The sequence below is a fragment of the Callionymus lyra genome, chromosome 4 (assembly GCF_982586985.1).
Source record: "Callionymus lyra chromosome 4, fCalLyr1.hap1.1, whole genome shotgun sequence".
Taxonomy (NCBI): domain Eukaryota; kingdom Metazoa; phylum Chordata; class Actinopteri; order Syngnathiformes; family Callionymidae; genus Callionymus; species Callionymus lyra.
This window is the reverse complement of record NC_141821.1, coordinates 727,501-749,525: the sequence shown is the minus strand read 5'-3', so window position 1 is coordinate 749,525 and position 22,025 is coordinate 727,501. Positions and strand designations below refer to the sequence as shown.

The 22,025-nt window shown below is 34.1% G+C and overlaps 1 protein-coding gene across 2 annotated transcripts; it reads left to right on the top strand.

Annotated features, from left to right (window-relative positions):
* Nucleotides 1-1,987: 1,987 nt before the first annotated feature.
* On the top strand, nucleotides 1,988-19,673 carry LOC148080526 (tripartite motif-containing protein 16-like). 2 transcript variants are annotated; one of them, XM_087788394.1, is made up of 4 exons: nucleotides 1,988-2,555; nucleotides 16,600-16,686; nucleotides 16,757-17,750; nucleotides 17,811-19,673. In XM_087788394.1, exons 3-4 carry the CDS (start codon nucleotides 16,812-16,814, stop codon nucleotides 18,474-18,476), a joined length of 1,605 nt encoding a protein of 534 aa, XP_087644520.1. In that variant the 5' UTR covers nucleotides 1,988-2,555; nucleotides 16,600-16,686; nucleotides 16,757-16,811; the 3' UTR covers nucleotides 18,477-19,673. The 2 variants fall into 2 exon arrangements, with proteins under 2 accessions (XP_087644520.1, XP_087644519.1); XM_087788393.1 differs by having other exon boundaries at nucleotides 16,757-19,673.
* The last annotated feature ends 2,352 nt before the right edge of the window (nucleotides 19,674-22,025 follow it).

Sequence of the window (22,025 nt, the reverse complement as noted above, 5' to 3'; positions counted from 1 at the left end):
AGTAGGCTGTAGGCTGCACACCTGCACACCTGCACCAAGTTCACCATCAGGAGCAATCAGGGTGAAGTGTCTTCAGGGACACAACGACACAAGCTTGTCTGGAGCTGGGATTGAACCTGCAACCTTTTGGACTGCAGGCAACCACTCTACCATCTGAGCTATGACGCCCCCTACCTTCCGGTCACAGTGTAACCTATGGAAATTAATATAAAGGTTATCCATTTTTATTTTCAAAGAATGACCTTACGAACACGTTTACCTGGTAAACTGTTTTTGAATTCCAGGCCACACCCTCTGCAGGAGTCGATTGTGTACATCCTGTAGAACTCTTTTCTAAAGGATGCAGAATTTGTGCTCCAGGTATTAATGCCTCAGGAAATATGTAAAAAAGAAAAGTCGTAAGAAAAAGGAGTTGGATAGGATTTGTGAATACATGCATGTTGTACTTACTATCAAGCCACTGAAAATGTGCCCGTATTCTGAAGAAATCTGCAGAAACGGTGTCTTTGAAAGTGGTCACACCAGGCTCAATGTAAGGTTACACCATCTCCCACCAGTAGGATAACCTCAGTAGGATAACCTCAGTAGGATAACCTCAGTAGGATGACCTCAGTAGGATGACCTCAGTAGGATAACCTCAGTAGGATAACCTCAGTAGGATAACCTCAGTAGGATAACCTCAGTAGGATAACCTCAGTAGGATAACCTCAGTAGGATAACCTCAGTAGGATAACCTCAGTAGGATAACCTCAGTAGGATAACCTCAGTAGGATAACCTCAGTAGGATAACCTCAGTAGGATAACCTCAGTAGGATAACCTCAGTAGGATAACCTCAGTAGGATAACCTCAGTAGGATAACCTCAGTAGGATAACCTCAGTAGGATAACCTCAGTAGGATAACCTCAGTAGGATAACCTCAGTAGGATAACCTCAGTAGGATAACCTCAGTAGGATAACCTCAGTAGGATAACCTCAGTAGGATAACCTCAGTAGGATAACCTCAGTAGGATAACCTCAGTAGGATAACCTCAGTAGGATAACCTCAGTAGGATAACCTCAGTAGGATAACCTCAGTAGGATAACCTCAGTAGGATAACCTCAGTAGGATAACCTCAGTAGGATGACCTCAGTAGGATAACCTCAGTAGGATAACCTCAGTAGGATAACCTCAGTAGGATAACCTCAGTAGGATAACCTCAGTAGGATAACCTCAGTAGGATAACCTCAGTAGGATAACCTCAGTAGGATAACCTCAGTAGGATAACCTCAGTAGGATAACCTCAGTAGGATAACCTCAGTAGGATAACCTCAGTAGGATAACCTCAGTAGGATAACCTCAGTAGGATAACCTCAGTAGGATAACCTCAGTAGGATAACCTCAGTAGGATAACCTCAGTAGGATAACCTCAGTAGGATAACCTCAGTAGGATAACCTCAACGTTTTTCAATAATATGACAACAAATCTCAATAGTATGAAAATTAGAAAATGTTTATTGCCAGTAGTGTTAAAAAAACACGATTTTTTTTTGTAGTGCATACATTATACAAATATGACAATTAAAAAAATGACTCGTTCAATAAAGTTAGCATATGTACATTTAATAATTGATTTAATTGATTTAAAAAAAATCGAAACCTAAATAATTACTGAGGTGTTTATGATCCGAACTACAGACAAGTTATTGAAAGAGGAATATTCTAACTTTTTTTTTTTTTGAAAAGCGAATTATTTCGGAACTCGAATGATTTTTATTTCATTATACAGTTGTGTTTTATTATTATAGTATTATTATGTTATTATTATGTTATTATTAGTAAAACAGCTTCAGCCAATCAGCGGCTTCGTCACATGTAGCGCAGACACTTCCGTTGGTCTCAAAGTCACGTGTGTCGTCAGACCAGGAAATGAAAGAACGGAAAGTGATCATGTTGACGAAGATCGTCTTTTTGTCAATATAAATGTTTTATGAGGTTAAAAGTATCATGTAAACGTTCTGTTGACGTTTCTTTAACCCATAAAAAATATTTTAAAGAGACGTTCGCATATGACGCGTGTGACGTCATCACGTAGGAAGTGGGGGGACCGATATTGTAGGGGGGACCGAAATTGTACCTACAGCGGGTCTACACTGAGTCACTCCCCGGGCGAGCTGTTGGGACCCCGATCTCCAGCCGTGCCCTGCCCTCGTCCCGAGTGTGATGTTATGAGTATAATAACATGTGAACTACATTACCCAGCATGCCACAGCAGTGAGGCGCATGCGTGGAAGCCCCGCCTGTTGGTGTGTTCAAGGTAGCAGGAGATAGTTCCATGAAAGAATCAAGTTTATACTAACAAACCAGATATCACGCCTCGTCTGCTTATTGAAGCTTGACCGTGTTTGTTTTTGTTCCTATTCATTCCTATTACGGATCGTTTTGGATTATTCAAGACTTTCTTCTGAACTTTTCCTCCGTGGATATATTTATATACTTCCGCATCCGGGTCTCCTGCCCTGATCGTGACATAAGCGACTTTTTATAAACCAGTGGAGCCTGAAGAGTGAAGAGCATGTAAGTTGTTTTATTACTTTTATTATTATTACGATATACTTTTATACTATTGCAGCGATAGTATTGCTTTCGCTAGGAAAACAGTTTAACACGCTTTAGAAGTTTGTTTCTCCAGTTAATGTTACACGTTTGGATCTGAATGTGTTCGTGAAGAAGTGAGTTTCATAAAGTAGCAGTTTGTGTTTGTAGAATGTTATCTTTGTTTTATCTAGACGAGTGTTTGTTTATGTTTGTTTCATGTTTAGACGAGTGTTTGTTTATGTTTGTTTCATGTTTAGACGAGTGTTTGTTTGTGTTTGTTTCATGTTTAGACGAGTGTTTGTTTATGTTTGTTTCATGTTAAGACAAGTGTTTGTTTGTGTTTGTTTCATGTTTAGACGAGTGTTTGTTTGTGTTTGTTTCATGTTTAGACGAGTGTTTGTTTATGTTTGTTTCATGTTTAGACGAGTGTTTGTTTATGTTTGTTTCATGTTTAGACGAGTGTTTGTTTATGTTTGTTTCATGTTTAGACGAGTGTTTGTTTATGTTTGTTTCATGTTTAGACGAGTGTTTGTTTATGTTTGTTTCATGTTTAGACGAGTGTTTGTTTATGTTTGTTTCATGTTTAGACGAGTGTTTGTTTGTGTTTGTTTCATGTTTAGACGAGTGTTTGTTTATGTTTGTTTCATGTTTAGACGAGTGTTTGTTTATGTTTGTTTCATGTTTAGACGAGTGTTTGTTTATGTTTGTTTCATGTTTAGACGAGTGTTTGTTTGTGTTTGTTTCATGTTTAGACGAGTGTTTGTTTGTGTTTGTTTCATGTTTAGACGAGTGTTTGTTTATGTTTGTTTCATGTTAAGACAAGTGTTTGTTTGTGTTTGTTTCATGTTTAGACGAGTGTTTGTTTGTGTTTGTTTCATGTTTAGACGAGTGTTTGTTTATGTTTGTTTCATGTTTAGACGAGTGTTTGTTTATGTTTGTTTCATGTTTAGACGAGTGTTTGTTTATGTTTGTTTCATGTTTAGACGAGTGTTTGTTTATGTTTGTTTCATGTTTAGACGAGTGTTTGTTTATGTTTGTTTCATGTTTAGACGAGTGTTTGTTTATGTTTGTTTCATGTTTAGACGAGTGTTTGTTTATGTTTGTTTCATGTTTAGACGAGTGTTTGTTTATGTTTGTTTCATGTTTAGACGAGTGTTTGTTTATGTTTGTTTCATGTTTAGACGAGTGTTTGTTTATGTTTGTTTCATGTTTAGACGAGTGTTTGTTTGTGTTTGTTTCATGTTTAGACGAGTGTTTGTTTATGTTTGTTTCATGTTTAGACGAGTGTTTGTTTATGTTTGTTTCATGTTTAGACGAGTGTTTGTTTATGTTTGTTTCATGTTTAGACGAGTGTTTGTTTGTGTTTGTTTCATGTTTAGACGAGTGTTTGTTTATGTTTGTTTCATGTTTAGACGAGTGTTTGTTTATGTTTGTTTCATGTTTAGACGAGTGTTTGTTTATGTTTGTTTCATGTTTAGACGAGTGTTTGTTTATGTTTGTTTCATGTTTAGACGAGTGTTTGTTTATGTTTGTTTCATGTTTAGACGAGTGTTTGTTTGTGTTTGTTTCATGTTTAGACGAGTGTTTGTTTATGTTTGTTTCATGTTAAGACAAGTGTTTGTTTGTGTTTGTTTCATGTTTAGACGAGTGTTTGTTTGTGTTTGTTTCATGTTTAGACGAGTGTTTGTTTATGTTTGTTTCATGTTTAGACGAGTGTTTGTTTATGTTTGTTTCATGTTTAGACGAGTGTTTGTTTATGTTTGTTTCATGTTTAGACGAGTGTTTGTTTATGTTTGTTTCATGTTTAGACGAGTGTTTGTTTATGTTTGTTTCATGTTTAGACGAGTGTTTGTTTATGTTTGTTTCATGTTTAGACGAGTGTTTGTTTGTGTTTGTTTCATGTTTAGACGAGTGTTTGTTTATGTTTGTTTCATGTTTAGACGAGTGTTTGTTTATGTTTGTTTCATGTTTAGACGAGTGTTTGTTTATGTTTGTTTCATGTTTAGACGAGTGTTTGTTTGTGTTTGTTTCATGTTTAGACGAGTGTTTGTTTGTGTTTGTTTCATGTTTAGACGAGTGTTTGTTTATGTTTGTTTCATGTTAAGACAAGTGTTTGTTTGTGTTTGTTTCATGTTTAGACGAGTGTTTGTTTGTGTTTGTTTCATGTTTAGACGAGTGTTTGTTTATGTTTGTTTCATGTTTAGACGAGTGTTTGTTTATGTTTGTTTCATGTTTAGACGAGTGTTTGTTTATGTTTGTTTCATGTTTAGACGAGTGTTTGTTTATGTTTGTTTCATGTTTAGACGAGTGTTTGTTTATGTTTGTTTCATGTTTAGACGAGTGTTTGTTTATGTTTGTTTCATGTTTAGACGAGTGTTTGTTTATGTTTGTTTCATGTTTAGACGAGTGTTTGTTTATGTTTGTTTCATGTTTAGACGAGTGTTTGTTTATGTTTGTTTCATGTTTAGACGAGTGTTTGTTTATGTTTGTTTCATGTTTAGACGAGTGTTTGTTTGTGTTTGTTTCATGTTTAGACGAGTGTTTGTTTATGTTTGTTTCATGTTTAGACGAGTGTTTGTTTATGTTTGTTTCATGTTTAGACGAGTGTTTGTTTATGTTTGTTTCATGTTTAGACGAGTGTTTGTTTGTGTTTGTTTCATGTTTAGACGAGTGTTTGTTTATGTTTGTTTCATGTTTAGACGAGTGTTTGTTTATGTTTGTTTCATGTTTAGACGAGTGTTTGTTTATGTTTGTTTCATGTTTAGACGAGTGTTTGTTTATGTTTGTTTCATGTTTAGACGAGTGTTTGTTTATGTTTGTTTCATGTTTAGACGAGTGTTTGTTTGTGTTTGTTTCATGTTTAGACGAGTGTTTGTTTATGTTTGTTTCATGTTTAGACGAGTGTTTGTTTGTGTTTGTTTCATGTTTAGACGAGTGTTTGTTTATGTTTGTTTCATGTTTAGACGAGTGTTTGTTTATGTTTGTTTCATGTTTAGACGAGTGTTTGTTTGTGTTTGTTTCATGTTTAGACGAGTGTTTGTTTATGTTTGTTTCATGTTTAGACGAGTGTTTGTTTATGTTTGTTTCATGTTTAGACGAGTGTTTGTTTATGTTTGTTTCATGTTTAGACGAGTGTTTGTTTATGTTTGTTTCATGTTTAGACGAGTGTTTGTTTATGTTTGTTTCATGTTTAGACGAGTGTTTGTTTGTGTTTGTTTCATGTTTAGACGAGTGTTTGTTTCATGTTTAGACGAGTGTTTGTTTATGTTTGTTTCATGTTTAGACAAGTGTTTGTTTATGTTTGTTTCATGTTTAGACGAGTATTTGTTTGTGTTTGTTTCATGTTTAGACGAGTGTTTGTTTATGTTTGTTTCATGTTTAGACGAGTGTTTGTTTGTGTTTGTTTCATATTTAGACGAGTGTTTGTTTGTGTTTGTTTCATGTTTAGACGAGTGTTTGTTTATGTTTGTTTCATGTTTAGACGAGTGTTTGTTTGTGTTTGTTTCATGTTTAGACGAGTGTTTGTTTGTGTTTGTTTCATGTTTAGACGAGTGTTTGTTTATGTTTGTTTCATGTTTAGACGAGTGTTTGTTTATGTTTGTTTCATGTTTAGACGAGTGTTTGTTTATGTTTGTTTCATGTTTAGACGAGTGTTTGTTTATGTTTGTTTCATGTTTAGACGAGTGTTTGTTTATGTTTGTTTCATGTTTAGACGAGTGTTTGTTTGTGTTTGTTTCATGTTTAGACGAGTGTTTGTTTATGTTTGTTTCATGTTTAGACGAGTGTTTGTTTGTGTTTGTTTCATGTTTAGACGAGTGTTTGTTTGTGTTTGTTTCATGTTTAGACGAGTGTTTGTTTATGTTTGTTTCATGTTTAGACGAGTGTTTGTTTGTGTTTGTTTCATGTTTAGACGAGTGTTTATTTATGTTTGTTTCATGTTTAGACGAGTGTTTGTTTATGTTTGTTTCATGTTTAGACGAGTGTTTGTTTGTGTTTGTTTCATGTTTAGACGAGTGTTTGTTTATGTTTGTTTCATGTTTAGACGAGTGTTTGTTTATGTTTGTTTCATGTTTAGACTAGTGTTTGTTTATGTTTGTTTCATGTTTAGACGAGTGTTTGTTTATGTTTGTTTCATGTTTAGACGAGTGTTTGTTTATGTTTGTTTCATGTTTAGACGAGTGTTTGTTTGTGTTTGTTTCATGTTTAGACGAGTGTTTGTTTGTGTTTGTTTCATGTTTAGACGAGTGTTTGTTTGTGTTTGTTTCATGTTTAGACGAGTGTTTGTTTATGTTTGTTTCATGTTTAGACGAGTGTTTGTTTATGTTTGTTTCATGTTTAGACGAGTGTTTGTTTGTGTTTGTTTCATGTTTAGACGAGTGTTTGTTTATGTTTGTTTCATGTTTAGACGAGTGTTTGTTTATGTTTGTTTCATGTTTAGACGAGTGTTTGTTTATGTTTGTTTCATGTTTAGACTAGTGTTTGTTTATGTTTGTTTCATGTTTAGACGAGTGTTTGTTTCATGTTTAGACGAGTGTTTGTTTATGTTTGTTTCATATTTAGACTAGTGTTTGTTTATGTTTGTTTCATGTTAAGACTAGTGTTTGTTTATGTTTGTTTCATGTTTAGACGAGTGTTTGTTTGTGTTTGTTTCATGTTTAGACGAGTGTTTGTTTGTGTTTGTTTCATGTTTAGACGAGTGTTTGTTTATGTTTGTTTCATGTTTAGACTAGTGTTTGTTTATGTTTGTTTCATGTTTAGACGAGTGTTTGTTTATGTTTGTTTCATGTTTAGACGAGTGTTTGTTTATGTTTGTTTCATGTTTAGACGAGTGTTTGTTTCATGTTTAGACGAGTGTTTGTTTGTGTTTGTTTCATGTTTAGACAAGTGTTTGTTTATGTTTGTTTCATGTTTAGACGAGAGTTTGTTTGTGTTTGTTTCATGTTTAGACGAGTGTTTGTTTCATGTTAAGACAAGTGTTTGTTTGTGTTTGTTTCATGTTTAGACGAGTGTTTGTTTGTGTTTGTTTCATGTTTAGACGAGTGTTTGTTTGTGTTTGTTTCATGTTTAGACGAGTGTTTGTTTGTGTTTGTTTCATGTTTAGACGAGTGTTTGTTTGTGTTTGTTTCATGTTTAGACTAGTGTTTGTTTATGTTTGTTTCATGTTTAGACGAGTGTTTGTTTATGTTTGTTTCATGTTTAGACGAGTGTTTGTTTATGTTTGTTTCATGTTTAGACGAGTGTTTGTTTATGTTTGTTTCATGTTTAGACGAGTGTTTGTTTACGTTTGTTTCATGTTTAGACGAGTGTTTGTTTACGTTTGTTTCATGTTTAGACGAGTGTTTGTTTATGTTTGTTTCATATTTAGACGAGTGTTTGTTTATGTTTGTTTCATGTTTAGTCGAGTGTTTGTTTACATTTGTTTCATGTTTAGACGAGTGTTTGTTTATGTTTGTTTCATATTTAGACGAGTGTTTGTTTATGTTTGTTTCATGTTTAGACGAGTGTTTGTTTAATATTTAGACGAGTGTTTGTTTATGTTTGTTTCATGTTTAGACGAGTGTTTGTTTAATATTTAGACGAGTGTTTGTTTATGTTTGTTTCATGTTTAGACGAGTGTTTGTTTATGTTTGTTTCATGTTTAGACGAGTGTTTGTTTATGTTTGTTTCATATTTAGACGAGTGTTTGTTTATGTTTGTTTCATGTTTAGACGAGTGTTTGTTTATGTTTGTTTCATGTTTAGACGAGTGTTTGTTTATGTTTGTTTCATGTTTAGACGAGTGTTTGTTTATGTTTGTTTCATGTTTAGACGAGTGTTTGTTTATGTTTGTTTCATGTTTAGACGAGTGTTTGTTTCATGTTTAGACGAGTGTTTGTTTATGTTTGTTTCATGTTTAGACGAGTGTTTGTTTGTGTTTGTTTCATGTTTAGACGAGTGTTTGTTTATGTTTGTTTCATGTTTAGACGAGTGTTTGTTTGTGTTTGTTTCATGTTTAGACGAGTGTTTGTTTATGTTTGTTTCATATTGAGACGAGTGTTTGTTTGTGTTTGTTTCATGTTTAGACGAGTGTTTGTTTGTGTTTGTTTCATGTTTAGACGAGTGTTTGTTTATGTTTGTTTCATGTTTAGACGAGTGTTTGTTTGTGTTTGTTTCATGTTTAGACGAGTGTTTGTTTGTGTTTGTTTCATGTTTAGACGAGTGTTTGTTTGTGTTTGTTTCATGTTTAGACGAGTGTTTGTTTGTGTTTGTTTCATGTTTAGACGAGTGTTTGTTTATGTTTGTTTCATGTTTAGACGAGTGTTTGTTTGTGTTTGTTTCATGTTTAGACGAGTGTTTGTTTGTGTTTGTTTCATGTTTAGACGAGTGTTTGTTTATGTTTGTTTCATGTTTAGACGAGTGTTTGTTTGTGTTTGTTTCATGTTTAGACGAGTGTTTGTTTGTGTTTGTTTCATGTTTAGACGAGTGTTTGTTTGTGTTTGTTTCATGTTTAGACGAGTGTTTGTTTGTGTTTGTTTCATGTTTAGACGAGTGTTTGTTTGTGTTTGTTTCATGTTTAGACGAGTGTTTGTTTGTGTTTGTTTCATGTTTAGACGAGTGTTTGTTTATGTTTGTTTCATGTTTAGACGAGTGTTTGTTTGTGTTTGTTTTAATGTTTAGACGAGTGTTTGTTTGTGTTTGTTTCATGTTTAGACGAGTGTTTGTTTATGTTTGTTTCATGTTTAGACGAGTGTTTGTTTGTGTTTGTTTCATGTTTAGACGAGTGTTTGTTTGTGTTTGTTTCATGTTTAGACGAGTGTTTGTTTATGTTTGTTTCATGTTTAGACGAGTGTTTGTTTATGTTTGTTTCATGTTTAGACGAGTGTTTGTTTATGTTTGTTTCATGTTTAGACGAGTGTTTGTTTATGTTTGTTTCATGTTTAGACGAGTGTTTGTTTATGTTTGTTTCATGTTTAGACGAGTGTTTGTTTATGTTTGTTTCATGTTTAGACGAGTGTTTGTTTATGTTTGTTTCATGTTTAGACGAGTGTTTGTTTGTGTTTGTTTCATGTTTAGACGAGTGTTTGTTTATGTTTGTTTCATGTTTAGACGAGTGTTTGTTTATGTTTGTTTCATGTTTAGACGAGTGTTTGTTTGTGTTTGTTTCATGTTTAGACGAGTGTTTGTTTATGTTTGTTTCATGTTTAGACGAGTGTTTGTTTGTGTTTGTTTCATGTTTAGACGAGTGTTTGTTTATGTTTGTTTCATGTTTAGACGAGTGTTTGTTTGTGTTTGTTTCATGTTTAGACGAGTGTTTGTTTATGTTTGTTTCATGTTTAGACGAGTGTTTGTTTGTGTTTGTTTCATGTTTAGACGAGTGTTTGTTTATGTTTGTTTCATGTTTAGACGAGTGTTTGTTTATGTTTGTTTCATGTTTAGACGAGTGTTTGTTTATGTTTGTTTCATGTTTAGACGAGTGTTTGTTTGTGTTTGTTTCATGTTTAGACGAGTGTTTGTTTATGTTTGTTTCATGTTTAGACGAGTGTTTGTTTATGTTTGTTTCATGTTTAGACGAGTGTTTGTTTGTTTGTTTCATGTTTAGACGAGTGTTTGTTTATGTTTGTTTCATGTTTAGACGAGTGTTTGTTTATGTTTGTTTCATGTTTAGACTAGTGTTTGTTTATGTTTGTTTCATGTTTAGACGAGTGTTTGTTTATGTTTGTTTCATGTTTAGACTAGTGTTTGTTTATGTTTGTTTCATGTTTAGACGAGTTTTTGTTTATGTTTGTTTCATGTTTAGACGAGTGTTTGTTTATGTTTGTTTCATGTTTAGACGAGTGTTTGTTTGTGTTTGTTTCATGTTTAGACGAGTGTTTGTTTATGTTTGTTTCATGTTTAGACGAGTGTTAGTTTGTGTTTGTTTCATGTTTAGACGAGTGTTTGTTTATGTTTGTTTCATGTTTAGACGAGTGTTTGTTTATGTTTGTTTCATGTTTAGACGAGTGTTTGTTTGTGTTTGTTTCATGTTTAGACGAGTGTTTGTTTGTGTTTGTTTCATGTTTAGACGAGTGTTTGTTTATGTTTGTTTCATATTTAGACGAGTGTTTGTTAATGTTTGTTTCATGTTTAGACGAGTGTTTGTTTATGTTTGTTTCATGTTTAGACGAGTGTTTGTTTGTGTTTGTTTCATGTTTAGACGAGTGTTTGTTTATGTTTGTTTCATGTTTAGACGAGTGTTTGTTTATGTTTGTTTCATGTTTAGACTAGTGTTTGTTTATGTTTGTTTCATGTTTAGACGAGTGTTTGTTTATGTTTGTTTCATGTTTAGACGAGTGTTTGTTTATGTTTGTTTCATGTTTAGACGAGTGTTTGTTTGTGTTTGTTTCATGTTTAGACGAGTGTTTGTTTGTGTTTGTTTCATGTTTAGACGAGTGTTTGTTTATGTTTGTTTCATATTTAGACGAGTGTTTGTTTATGTTTGTTTCATGTTTAGACGAGTTTTTGTTTATGTTTGTTTCATGTTTAGACGAGTGTTTGTTTGTGTTTGTTTCATGTTTAGACGAGTGTTTGTTTATGTTTGTTTCATGTTTAGACTAGTGTTTGTTTATGTTTGTTTCATGTTTAGACTAGTGTTTGTTTATGTTTGTTTCATGTTTAGACTAGTGTTTGTTTATGTTTGTTTCATGTTTAGACGAGTGTTTGTTTCATGTTTAGACGAGTGTTTGTTTATGTTTGTTTCATATTTAGACGAGTGTTTGTTTGTGTTTGTTTCATGTTTAGACGAGTGTTTGTTTATGTTTGTTTCATGTTAAGACTAGTGTTTGTTTATGTTTGTTTCATGTTTAGACGAGTGTTTGTTTGTGTTTGTTTCATGTTTAGACGAGTGTTTGTTTGTGTTTGTTTCATGTTTAGACGAGTGTTTGTTTATGTTTGTTTCATGTTTAGACGAGTGTTTGTTTATGTTTGTTTCATGTTTAGACTAGTGTTTGTTTCATGTTTAGACGAGTGTTTGTTTATGTTTGTTTCATGTTTAGACGAGTGTTTGTTTATGTTTGTTTCATGTTTAGACGAGTGTTTGTTTCATGTTTAGAAGAGTGTTTGTTTATGTTTGTTTCATGTTTAGACGAGTGTTTGTTTGTGTTTGTTTCATGTTTAGACGAGTGTTTGTTTATGTTTGTTTCATGTTTAGACGAGTGTTTGTTTGTGTTTGTTTCATGTTTAGACAAGTTTTTGTTTGTGTTTGTTTCATGTTTAGACGAGTGTTTGTTTATGTTTGTTTCATATTTAGACGAGTGTTTGTTTATGTTTGTTTCATGTTTAGACGAGTGTTTGTTTATGTTTGTTTCATGTTTAGACGAGTGTTTGTTTATGTTTGTTTCATGTTTAGATGAGTGTTTGTTTCATGTTTAGACGAGTGTTTGTTTATGTTTGTTTCATGTTTAGACGAGTGTTTGTTTGTGTTTGTTTCATGTTTAGACAAGTGTTTGTTTGTGTTTGTTTCATGTTTAGACGAGTGTTTGTTTGTGTTTGTTTCATGTTTAGACGAGTGTTTGTTTATGTTTGTTTCATATTTAGACGAGTGTTTGTTTATGTTTGTTTCATGTTTAGACGAGTGTTTGTTTGTGTTTGTTTCATGTTTAGACGAGTGTTTGTTTGTGTTTGTTTCATGTTTAGACGAGTGTTTGTTTGTGTTTGTTTCATGTTTAGACGAGTGTTTGTTTATGTTTGTTTCATGTTTAGACGAGTGTTTGTTTGTGTTTGTTTCATGTTTAGACGAGTGTTTGTTTGTGTTTGTTTCATGTTTAGACGAGTGTTTGTTTATGTTTGTTTCATGTTTAGACAAGTGTTTGTTTGTGTTTGTTTCATGTTTAGACGAGTGTTTGTTTATGTTTGTTTCATGTTTAGACGAGTGTTTGTTTGTGTTTGTTTCATGTTTAGACGAGTGTTTGTTTATGTTTGTTTCATGTTTAGACGAGTGTTTGTTTATTTTTGTTTCATGTTTAGACGAGTGTTTGTTTGTGTTTGTTTCATGTTTAGACGAGTGTTTGTTTATGTTTGTTTCATGTTTAGACGAGTGTTTGTTTATGTTTGTTTCATGTTTAGACGAGTGTTTGTTTATGTTTGTTTCATGTTTAGACGAGTGTTTGTGTTTGTTTCATGTTTAGACGAGTGTTTGTTTATGTTTGTTTCATGTTTAGACGAGTGTTTGTTTGTGTTTGTTTCATGTTTAGACGAGTGTTTGTTTATGTTTGTTTCATGTTTAGACAAGTGTTTGTTTGTGTTTGTTTCATGTTTAGACGAGTGTTTGTTTATGTTTGTTTCATGTTTAGACGAGTGTTTGTTTATGTTTGTTTCATGTTTAGACGAGTGTTTGTTTCATGTTTAGACGAGTGTTTGTTTGTGTTTGTTTCATGTTTAGACGAGTGTTTGTTTATGTTTGTTTCATGTTTAGACGAGTGTTTGTTTATGTTTGTTTCATGTTTAGACGAGTGTTTGTTTATGTTTGTTTCATGTTTAGACGAGTGTTTGTTTATGTTTGTTTCATATTTAGACGAGTGTTTGTTTCATGTTTAGACGAGGGTTTGTTTCTGTTTGTTTCATGTTTAGACGAGTGTTTGTTTATGTTTGTTTCATGTTTAGACGAGTGTTTGTTTATGTTTGTTTCATGTTTAGACGAGTGTTTGTTTATGTTTGTTTCATGTTTAGACGAGTGTCTGTTTATGTTTGTTTCATGTTTAGACGAGTGTTTGTTTGTGTTTGTTTCATGTTTAGACGAGTGTTTGTTTATGTTTGTTTCATATTTAGACGAGTGTTTGTTTATGTTTGTTTCATGTTTAGACGAGTGTTTGTTTGTGTTTGTTTCATGTTTAGACGAGTGTTTGTTTATGTTTGTTTCATGTTTAGACGAGTGTTTGTTTATGTTTGTTTCATGTTTAGACGAGTGTTTGTTTACGTTTGTTTCATGTTTAGACGAGTGTTTGTTTATGTTTGTTTCATGTTTAGACAAGTGTTTGTTTATGTTTGTTTCATGTTTAGACAAGTGTTTGTTTGTGTTTGTTTCATGTTTAGACGAGTGTTTGTTTGTGTTTGTTTCATGTTTAGACGAGTGTTTGTTTGTGTTTGTTTCATGTTTAGACGAGTGTTTGTTTGTGTTTGTTTCATGTTTAGACGAGTGTTTGTTTGTGTTTGTTTCATGTTTAGACGAGTGTTTGTTTGTGTTTGTTTCATGTTTAGACGAGTGTTTGTTTGTGTTTGGTTTAGACGAGTGTTTGTTTATGTTTGTTTCATGTTTAGACGAGTGTTTGTTTATGTTTGTTTCATGTTTAGACGAGTGTTTGTTTATGTTTGTTTCATGTTTAGACGAGTGTTTGTTTATGTTTGTTTCATATTTAGACGAGTGTTTGTTTCATGTTTAGACGAGGGTTTGTTTATGTTTGTTTCATGTTTAGACGAGTGTTTGTTTATGTTTGTTTCATGTTTAGACGAGTGTTTGTTTATGTTTGTTTCATGTTTAGACGAGTGTTTGTTTATGTTTGTTTCATGTTTAGACGAGTGTTTGTTTATGTTTGTTTCATGTTTAGACGAGTGTTTGTTTATGTTTGTTTCATGTTTAGACGAGTGTTTGTTTATGTTTGTTTCATGTTTAGACGAGTGTCTGTTTATGTTTGTTTCATGTTTAGACGAGTGTTTGTTTGTGTTTGTTTCATGTTTAGACGAGTGTTTGTTTATGTTTGTTTCATATTTAGACGAGTGTTTGTTTATGTTTGTTTCATGTTTAGACGAGTGTTTGTTTGTGTTTGTTTCATGTTTAGACGAGTGTTTGTTTATGTTTGTTTCATGTTTAGACGAGTGTTTGTTTACGTTTGTTTCATGTTTAGACGAGTGTTTGTTTATGTTTGTTTCATGTTTAGACAAGTGTTTGTTTATGTTTGTTTCATGTTTAGACAAGTGTTTGTTTGTGTTTGTTTCATGTTTAGACGAGTGTTTGTTTGTGTTTGTTTCATGTTTAGACGAGTGTTTGTTTGTGTTTGTTTCATGTTTAGACGAGTGTTTGTTTGTGTTTGTTTCATGTTTAGACGAGTGTTTGTTTGTGTTTGTTTCATGTTTAGACGAGTGTTTGTTTGTGTTTGTTTCATGTTTAGACGAGTGTTTGTTTGTGTTTGTTTCATGTTTAGACGAGTGTTTGTTTGTGTTTGTTTCATGTTTAGACGAGTGTTTGTTTATGTTTGTTTCATGTTTAGACGAGTGTTTGTTTGTGTTTGTTTCATGTTTAGACGAGTGTTTGTTTGTGTTTGTTTCATGTTTAGACGAGTGTTTGTTTGTGTTTGTTTCATGTTTAGACGAGTGTTTGTTTGTGTTTGTTTCATGTTTAGACGAGTGTTTGTTTATGTTTGTTTCATGTTTAGACGAGTGTTTGTTTATGTTTGTTTCATGTTTAGACGAGTGTTTGTTTGTGTTTGTTTCATGTTTAGACGAGTGTTTGTTTATGTTTGTTTCATGTTTAGACGAGTGTTTGTTTGTGTTTGTTTCATGTTTAGACGAGTGTTTGTTTGTGTTTGTTTCATGTTTAGACGAGTGTTTGTTTGTGTTTGTTTCATGTTTAGACGAGTGTTTGTTTGTGTTTGTTTCATGTTTAGACGAGTGTTTGTTTGTGTTTGTTTCATGTTTAGACGCGTGTTTGTTTGTGTTTGTTTCATGTTTAGACGAGTGTTTGTTTATGTTTGTTTCATGTTTAGACGAGTGTTTGTTTGTGTTTGTTTCATGTTTAGACGAGTGTTTGTTTATGTTTGTTTCATGTTTAGACGAGTGTTTGTTTGTGTTTGTTTCATGTTTAGACGAGTGTTTGTTTGTGTTTGTTTCATATTTAGACGAGTGTTTGTTTGTGTTTGTTTCATGTTTAGACGAGTGTTTGTTTGTGTTTGTTTCATGTTTAGACGAGTGTTTGTTTGTGTTTGTTTCATGTTTAGACGAGTGTTTGTTTATGTTTGTTTCATGTTTAGACGAGTGTTTGTTTGTGTTTGTTTCATGTTTAGACGAGTGTTTGTTTATGTTTGTTTCATGTTTAGACGAGTGTTTGTTTGTGTTTGTTTCATGTTTAGACGAGTGTTTGTTTATGTTTGTTTCATGTTTAGACGAGTGTTTGTTTATGTTTGTTTCATGTTTAGACGAGTGTTTGTTTGTGTTTGTTTCATGTTTAGACGAGTGTTTATTTGTGTTTGTTTCATGTTTAGACGAGTGTTTGTTTGTGTTTGTTTCATGTTTAGACGAGTGTTTGTTTGTGTTTGTTTCATGTTTAGACGAGTGTTTGTTTGTGTTTGTTTCATGTTTAGACGAGTGTTTGTTTGTGTTTGTTTCATGTTTAGACGAGTGTTTGTTTGTGTTTGTTTCATGTTTAGACGAGTGTTTGTTTATGTTTGTTTCATGTTTAGACGAGTGTTTGTTTCATGTTTAGACGAGTGTTTGTTTGTGTTTGTTTCATGTTTAGACGAGTGTTTGTTTGTGTTTGTTTCATGTTTAGACGAGTGTTTGTTTATGTTTGTTTCATGTTTAGACGAGTGTTTGTTTGTGTTTGTTTCATGTTTAGACGAGTGTTTGTTTATGTTTGTTTCATGTTTAGACGAGTGTTTGTTTGTGTTTGTTTCATGTTTAGACGAGTGTTTGTTTATGTTTGTTTCATGTTTAGACGAGTGTTTGTTTATGTTTGTTTCATGTTTAGACGAGTGTTTGTTTGTGTTTGTTTCATGTTTAGACGAGTGTTTATTTGTGTTTGTTTCATGTTTAGACGAGTGTTTGTTTGTGTTTGTTTCATGTTTAGACGAGTGTTTGTTTGTGTTTGTTTCATGTTTAGACGAGTGTTTGTTTGTGTTTGTTTCATGTTTAGACGAGTGTTTGTTTGTGTTTGTTTCATGTTTAGACGAGTGTTTGTCGTCTCTCATCATTTATCTTGAATCTAAAATAGCATAAATAAGTTCTAGTTACAAATATAGCATTAAAACGTGACTTTAACACGGAAAACTAACTTCTCGTCCTTTTTTCTTTGTTTCCAGATTGATGTCATTGGAAAAGAAACCAAATCATTCATAAACAAAGGCTGACAAACGTAGAAGGTCTGGATCAGTCCTGTCTCTCCTCAGGTGAGACACATGGTACATATGAATACTTCAGGTCCTCCTCACAGTAGATGATGTTAATGCTGATCCACAGGTTGGAGCAGAGACTTGTGACTGAGACCATCAAGGAGTGTTTCAGTCGCAGAGACATGGAGACCAGAGTTGATCTGAGATCTTGTTGCATCTGTCTGGATCTACTGAAGGATCCAGTCTCTCTTCCATGTGGACACAACTACTGTAAGATCTGTGTTGAAGGTCACTGGCAGGAGAAGAACATCTACGAGTGTCCTCAGTGCAGACGGAGCTTCAGCGAGAGACCTGTCCTCCAGAAGAACACTGTGTTAGCAGAGTTAGTGGAGGAGCTGAAGAAGACTGGAGCAGCTGAGGACCTCTGCTCTGCTGGACCTGAAGATGTGACCTGTGACGTCTGCACTGGGAGGAAGATGAAAGCCCTCAAGTCCTGTCTGGTGTGTCTGGTCTCCTACTGTCAGGAACATCTTCAGCCTCATCTAGAGGCTCCGGCCTTCAGGAGACACAAGCTGGTCCAGCCGTCCAAGCATCTCCAGGAGATGATCTGCTCTGAACACGAGGAGGAGAAGAAGATGTTCTGTCGTTCTGATCAGCAGCTCATCTGTCATCTCTGTGCTGTGGACCAACACAAAGATCATGACATCGTCTCGGCGGCAGCAGAGAGGAGGGAGAGAGACAAAGACCTGGATCAGAGTCTAGGAAGGATCCAGCAGAAGATCCAGAAGAGAGAGAAGGAAGTGAAGCTGCTCCAGCAGGAGCAGAAGAACATCAGAGTCTCTGCTGAGGAAGCAGTGAAGGACAGTCAGGAGACCCTCGTCCAGATGATCCAGATGATCCAGAGAAGAATGCCTGACGTGGAGCAGAAGATCAGATCTCTGCAGGAGACTGAAGACGCTCGAGTCCGAGGACTTGAGGAGCAGCTGGAGCAGGAGATCTCTGAGCTGAAGAAGAAAGAGGCTGAGCTGCAGCAGCTGTCACTCACCGACAGTCACACCATCTTCCTGCAGAACCTGACCTCACTCTCAGAGGTCAGTGAAGACACGACCTCACTCTCAGAGGTCAGTGAAGACACGACCTCACCCTCAGAGGTCAGTGAAGACACGACCTCACTCTCAGAGGTCAGTGAAGACCAAACTCACCGTCGCTTCCAGGAAGTCACAGCAGCCGTGTCAGCCTGCAGAGACCAAGTCCAGGACCTTCTGAGAGACATGTGGACCAACATCTGTTGTCCTTCCAACAGAATGTTCCTTCCAGAGACCAGAGAGCAGTTCCTCACACACTCACAGGACATCACTCTGGATCCAAACACTGCTCACTCATGGTTGATGTTGTCTGAAGGAAACAAGAAAGTGACAAACATGGGAGAAGATCAGCCTCGTCCTGATCATCCAGACAGATTCAAAGATTATCCTCAGGTCTTGAGTCAAGAGTCTCTGACTGGACGTTGTTACTGGGAGGTGAAGAGAGAAGGAGATGTTTTTGTATCAGTTTCATACAAGAACATCAGCAGATCAGGATATGAAAGTTTATTTGGATGTAATGACAAATCTTGGAGTTTATATTGTGACGACTCTGGTTGTTCATTTATACACAACAGCATCCAAACTGAAGTCTCCAGAGTCAGACCCTCCACAGTGGGGGTGAACCTGGATCACTCTGCTGGTCTTCTGTCCTTCTACAGCGTCTCTGAGACCATGACTCTCCTCCACAGAGTCCAGACCAGCTTCTCTCAACCTCTTCATGCTGGAGTCAATGTTTGTTTATCCTCGTGTGAGATTGTGTAGTTAAAGTAGACGCCAGTGAGATTGTGTAGTTAAAGTAGACGCCAGTGAGATTGTGTAGTTAAAGTAGACGCCAGTGAGATTGTGTAGTTAAAGTAGACGCCAGTGAGATTGTGTAGTTAAAGTAGACGCCAGTGAGATTGTGTAGTTAAAGTAGACGCCAGTGAGATTGTGTAGTTAAAGTAGACGCCAGTGAGATTGTGTAGTTAAAGTAGACGCCAGTGAGATTGTGTAGTTAAAGTAGACGCCAGTGAGTTTGTGTAGTTAAAGTAGACGCCAGTGAGATTGTGTAGTTAAAGTAGACGCCAGTGAGATTGTGTAGTTAAAGTAGACGCCAGTGAGATTGTGTAGTTAAAGTAGACGCCAGTGAGATTGTGTAGTTAAAGTAGACGCCAGTGAGATTGTGTAGTTAAAGTAGACGCCAGTGAGATTGTGTAGTTAAAGTAGACGCCAGTGAGATTGTGTAGTTAAAGTAGACGCCAGTGAGATTGTGTAGTTAAAGTAGACGCCAGTGAGATTGTGAGTCTCCAGGAGTGACATCATCACATGAAGCTTCAATGTTTGGATGAAGGTCTCTGAGAACGTTTGTGTTGCAGTGAAGACACAGTGACGTCATGTGACTCATTAGAACCTCTGTGATTGGATCCTGATGATGACGAGTCTTTAGATCTTCTTTAATAAACACCTTGATGATCCGGTGATGATGGCAGCAGTCGTTACTCAAGTACTCCACAGTACTACAAGTATATCCTGGTTACTGCAGTATCTCATGGATGTCATTGAATAATGAATTGATGAATTGATGTACATTTGTTTGATTCAATATTTCAGTCTGAAAGGAATTTGATTTTGTGGAAAAAAGATTTTCTCCAAAGAAGTAAAGATGAAAGTTGAACACAAACTATATCTTGTATCAGAGAAACCAGATCCTTGGATTCAGTGTTAAGTTGAGTTATGCTGTATTTTAAAAATGTACATATAGAAACATGACTTTTATTCACTCAAATCTCCTCCTTAAACACTTTTATTCTCTTTTAACACAGCGTGAGACTCTGAGCTGTTTTTAGTGCTTTTGACTTTTATTGGATATTGTTTTATTTTAGTGTTTTAACTGCTTTCTTAGTACTTTCATGTCATTGTACTACACTTTGTATCGACTGTTGTTTTTAAAGTGTTTTATCAATAAACTTGATTGATGGATTATTTGTTCTTATTGGAATGTTGATCTAAATCAATGAATTATCTTTTTGAATCATTTATTCTAAATATATCAATATATAGATTATATATATATTTGACACATTCAGTTCAATATTTTAATAACAATAATTCAAAAACACATTTTCTAAATGCAATATTCTTTGGTTTATTCAATATAACATCGACATCTTTATATGTACTTTCTTACACCTTCGTTCTAAGATCACAATCAAAACTACTTTCATTGTTGTAAACACAAGCCTGGATATTATGTGGTGAAAACACAAAAGTACATGTTAATAATGAATTAATTAATACAAATAACACAAAAGTACATGTTAATAATGAATTAATTAATACAAATAACACAAAATTACATGTTAATAATGAATTAATTAATACAAATAACACAAAATTACATGTTATTAATGAATTAATTAATACAAATGACACAAAATTAGTGCAACAGTCCATACTTTCCATTTTGAACATTTTCTGCACTTTATACATAATTACATTTTTATTTATGTTTAACGTTGTTTTTTTTACTGTTGGTGGAACAATTTACTAGCAATTGAAATAATAATAATTCTGGTTCTGATGTATAAACATGTTTTTGTATAGAATATAAGTCTTAATTAAGAAGATAAATATATTAGATTATTGTGTCCATTATATATACTGTGTTTATACAAAATGTACCTTTCAATGTAAAACATATTTAATTCAAATCTTAAAAAAGCTTTAAAATAGACGACATTTCAAGAATAAAATTCAAAGTGTCAACATTTGAATATGAAACACTGATTGACTTCCGTCCTCAAGTTTGAACGAATGTTTGTGATTCTCTGTGAACGATCAACACACTGTTCATGATGTTGTGAACTTCATATGTTCATTCAATATGGTGATGATATGTTTACTTCGACTCATCATTTCATGGCTGGTTGTCAGAGTCGTGCCCCGCAAACGCTTGGCTTTGTTAACAACTGGAAAACCTTCTGGGGAAAACCTGGTCTGCTTAGGAGAGACTGATCCATCCCATAATGAGCATCTCTCTTGTCTAGCAGTGTTGAGAGTCTTAGTGTAACGTGACTCAGAGCACAGATCAGAAGCATCTTCACACTCTTCTTCTCCCACAACAGCCACCCGCCTCTAACCACATAGAGGGTCAATCTGACCCGCTTAATAAAACCAAGTAAAAATGTCAGTAGAAGATTGTTAAAGATAATCTAATTCAAATAAATCTAAATCAAATAAATACTACCATTGTAGAGGAGAATTAAGTGATTGTTGAATATCCATCCCTGTCCTCAGAAGCTGCACTAATTAATGAACTTATATCAGATAAAACCATTGACTTATTAACTTAAACCTATAGATGCTTATCTTTAAATGAATCAACACCAGACACACTAACTTTAACTCATGTCAACCTTTACTAGATCACACTGTGATTTCAACTCTTTTGAAAGTATTATACTCAGTATATCTAATACTACCTTTACTAGACCACACTGTGATTTCAACTCTTTTGAAAGTATTATACTCAGTATATCTAATACTACCTTTACTAGACCACACTGTGATTTCAACTCTTTTGAAAGTATTATACTCAGTATATCTAATACTACCTTTACTAGACCACACTGTGATTTCAACTCTTTTGAAAGTATTATACTCAGTATATCTAATACTACCTTTACTAGACCACACTGTGATTTCAACTCTTTTGAAAGTATTATACTCAGTATATCTAATACTACCTTTACTAGACCACACTGTGATTTCAACTCTTTTGAAAGTATTATACTCAGTATATCTAATACTACCTTTACTAGACCACACTGTGATTTCAACTCTTTTGAAAGTATTATACTCAGTATATCTAATACTACCTTTACTAGACCACACTGTGATTTCAACTCTTTTGAAAGTATTATACTCAGTATATCTAATACTACCTTTACTAGACCACACTGTGATTTCAACTCTTTTGAAAGTATTATACTCAGTATATCTAATACTACCTTTACTAGACCACACTGTGATTTCAACTCTTTTGAAAGTATTATACTCAGTATATCTAATACTACCTTTACTAGACCACACTGTGATTTCAACTCTTTTGAAAGTATTATACTCAGTATATCTAATACTACCTTTACTAGACCACACTGTGATTTCAACTCTTTTGAAAGTATTATACTCAGTATATCTAATACTACCTTTACTAGACCACACTGTGATTTCAACTCTTTTGAAAGTATTATACTCAGTATATCTAATACTACCTTTACTAGACCACACTGTGATTTCAACTCTTTTGAAAGTATTATACTCAGTATATCT

Coding starts and splice junctions, on each gene's coding strand:
- LOC148080526 (XM_087788393.1), top strand. CDS start 16,812: ATGGAGACCAGAGTTGATCTGAGATCTTGTTGCATCTGTCTGGATCTA.